This window comes from Culex pipiens, chromosome 2 (genome assembly GCF_016801865.2).
Source record: "Culex pipiens pallens isolate TS chromosome 2, TS_CPP_V2, whole genome shotgun sequence".
NCBI lineage: Eukaryota > Metazoa > Arthropoda > Insecta > Diptera > Culicidae > Culex > Culex pipiens.
Genome location: NC_068938.1, coordinates 63,224,749 through 63,228,109, shown reverse-complemented (window position 1 = coordinate 63,228,109; position 3,361 = coordinate 63,224,749). Strand labels below are relative to the sequence as shown.

Below are 3,361 nucleotides of genomic sequence, written 5' to 3'. Positions count from 1 at the left end.
GAAAATATATTTTTTTAGGTTAATGATGTTAAAATGATTCTGGGGAGTGGAATTCTGGAGAATGGGATAGAACCGCTGTTGAGCAAACCATTTGATGTGTTGAAAAAAATATTTTTTTTTCTTCGCCCAATCATCCCTCCCGAAACGTTTTCACGGCCACTTCCAATGACATTGAAATCGAAACGCGTGACAACAACCTAACGGAACAAAGGGATCCCCAGCAGCGGATGAATCCGTTGATAACCGACCATTAGTTGGTGACCTGCTGACGACATCTGCAGCGGAATTCAAGACCAACACGTCCATAAAGCCCAGCACGAATCTAGTTCAAGGTCAGCTCGAAAATCACTACTTTTTCGACTGCACCTTCGCATAATCTTCCTTGTCTTCTTTCTTCTCCACGGTGATTAACTGCTTCGTTGGATTCAACTGGTGGTGCAGCATCATCATCATCATCAACACCAGCAGATCACCTTAAGAGACTAAAAAAATCTTCCAAACCGGTTGGATGACCGCTTTTTTTGGCTAAATAACGCCACAAAAACACGAAACTCCTACAACGACCACCGGTTGACCTGTGCCGCGATATTATAGATCAACGGTTAATGTGTCAGCGAGGATCGTCGTTGGTTTTTGGGGTAACCTCGCGTCACGTCACTGCCAGAGGCGTATTAAGGGGTGCAATTAGAACCTGTCATACATTATGTTTAGTTCTTCAAATGGTTTAACATTGGCATTTTTTCTACAAGTTAAGTTTAATTATCTTTTTGAGTTTAATTTTATTTATTTCACAAAATAAATTGTCAATATTCTATCATTTCAGGGAAAGTTGCTGTATCCAAAAATTCCACCTCTGTCTACGACCGTTCAAAATAGTGGGATCGTTCAAAATATCAGCCTTCTTTTTTTCACAATTCACGGGGTGTGCACGAAGGTTACATCACACGCAACGCAGCATCCAAATCCATGGTCGCATAAACTAATTTGAATACACGCTCCATGTCTTGAACGTGAACTCCCTCCGATACCTCGTCAACCTCACCGTTTGGACAGATCTTCGGAAGATTCTTCTTCTGCTGCTCTATCGATGGTAGGGGTGGACCTGAACCTAACGGTGATATAAATACCGAATGCAGTGCGAAAGTTAGATTCAGTACTGTGCAGAGTGTGTCCTCCGAAGAGCTACCAAAAGTTTAAAGCAACCACCCTTTTTCAAAAATGAAATTCGCCATCGCATTTGCCGCCATCCTGGCCGTGGCTCTGGCCGCCCCTCCTCACGAGGAACGTGATGCCCACATCACCAAGTACGAGAACGACAACCTGGGCGTCGATGGATACCGATTTGTGTAAGTAATTTTAGGAAGATCCTCAAGAAAACGATATCTAAATCAACGTTCACCATCAAACAGGTATGACACCAGCAACCGCATTCAGCGTCAGGAGGAGGCCCAGCTGAAGAACTTTGGTGACGATGTGAGTGCGCTGGTCGTCCGAGGATCGTACTCGTACACCGGAGATGACGGCCAGGTGTACACCGTCAACTACATCGCCGACGAGAACGGATTCCAGCCGGAGGCCGCCCACATCCCACGGGTTTAGAGGAGCTTAGTATTGTGGCAGGACACGACACGACCTAGTCATTTGAGTGTTTGTGTTTTAGTCGGAGAAGAGTTTTAGTGTGATTGAAGCCTCGTTAAGGGGTGATAATGTGTTCTAAATATAGTGTTATTTTGAATAGTACAAACAAACATTGCATATAGTTTATTTTTGTTTGCTTTTGGAAACATTTGTTTTAATTGTAACAAAAAGCTGAAATCCGTGGCAGAAAAACCACTGCTCCTAAACCAAGGCACATAGATTAAATATGGTAAGGCGGGGTTATCAGCTGTTGAAAATTAGTAGCACAAAATGCTGATTTTAAAGATGATCTTCAGAAAAGTGAAAATTTTACCATTTTACGTGAAAATTTCACCGGACTTTTTTTCTGTGGGGTTATTTAGCATGCCAAATGAGATAGAATTTATCTTTCAGAACATTAAAAAAGGTGCAGGTGGTTATGTTACACATGACCAGTATGACAAAGAACTTAGCAGAAAAGCTTTTAAAATTACGCAATTTTGTTGAACTATGCGTCAGATAAAATCAAAACATTAATGGATTTATATTTTCGTTTAATTTCTCTTTAAGCTCCGTATTAAAAAAACCATGATATCTCTATAATTCGATGTTTGTCCCCCAATCGGAACAATCGTGAGGTAGCGGACTCTCCAGATTGTTGCCACCTTTGACGAAATGGCCAGTATTGTAAACCATGAGTTGTGATACCCATAATGCCAAAACTCGTTGGTTCAAAAGATGTCTTCCCGGGAAAACTTTCCTTTAGGGCACCGGCCACTGCAGCTTTTGGCCAACTTTTTCTAAATGGCCATTTTCATTACCAATATCAAAAACCATGAAATTTGATACCAATATTGCCCAAAACCGTATGGTTCGGTAAATGTCCTCCCGGGAGAACCTCCCTGAGGGCACCGGCCACTCCATGTTGTGGCCAATACTGTCAAAATGGCCATTTTCATCACCAGTATCAAAGTCCAAGAAGTTTGATACCCATGTTGTCCAGTCTCGTATGGCCTTCCATCGGAACATCCCTGAGGAATCTGGCCACTCCGGGTCTTGTGGCCAGAATATTCCGGTGCCAGGTTGTTGTTTACTCCTCGGCGTCCAACGATAGAATGATTTCCCAGGATTGACGGAGCGGGGTTATATTGGCTTAGAATGGAGACGGATGTCCCGCCCCTTTGCGCCTGTTATCCCATTCCTACGTCATTCGCTTTTTGATGTACTGGTAGGAATGGGAAGTCGTAAAGGCAGCATTTTTGCCAACGATTTTCATTCCATCGTCATCGTTCGAACCGACAACATCGTAGCAGCAGCAGCGGAAAAAAATCAACGACTGGAGGAAATCAAGAGCAAGCTCCGAGAAGAAGAAACACGCCAGCGTGTGCGTGAAATTGCTGCCAAAACGACGTCGAAGGAGAAAAACAAGGCCTACTTGGATGGACGCTCGAGAAGATGGCCACAAGAATCAACTTCTGCTGCAATTTAACAAAATGGCGCTTTTCAGTGCCAACGAAAAATTCACGAAAGAGTTATTGTTTCAAATGATTCATGCACTGCTTTTGATGCATTTTTAAAGCTTTTGACGCTTGGCGTTTAAATTAATTTAAATATTTCCCCCAAAATTTTCATTTTAAAAAAAATTAACGAATATTAACAATTTTCGCTTGCAAGTGTCAACGGTCAATCGATCGCAGTTGGCCTTGAACAAGCAAGCGCGTGCTTTGACCCACGCAAAAAATCT

The 3,361-nt window shown here is 42.6% G+C and overlaps 1 protein-coding gene across 1 annotated transcript; it reads left to right on the top strand.

The window, feature by feature from the left end:
- The first annotated feature begins 1,181 nt into the window (after positions 1-1,181).
- Positions 1,182-1,614, top strand: LOC120420796 (flexible cuticle protein 12-like). Its single transcript, XM_039583908.2, has 2 exons — positions 1,182-1,346; positions 1,410-1,614. Exons 1-2 carry the CDS (start codon positions 1,219-1,221, stop codon positions 1,597-1,599), a joined length of 318 nt encoding a protein of 105 aa, XP_039439842.1. The 5' UTR covers positions 1,182-1,218; the 3' UTR covers positions 1,600-1,614.
- The last annotated feature ends 1,747 nt before the right edge of the window (positions 1,615-3,361 follow it).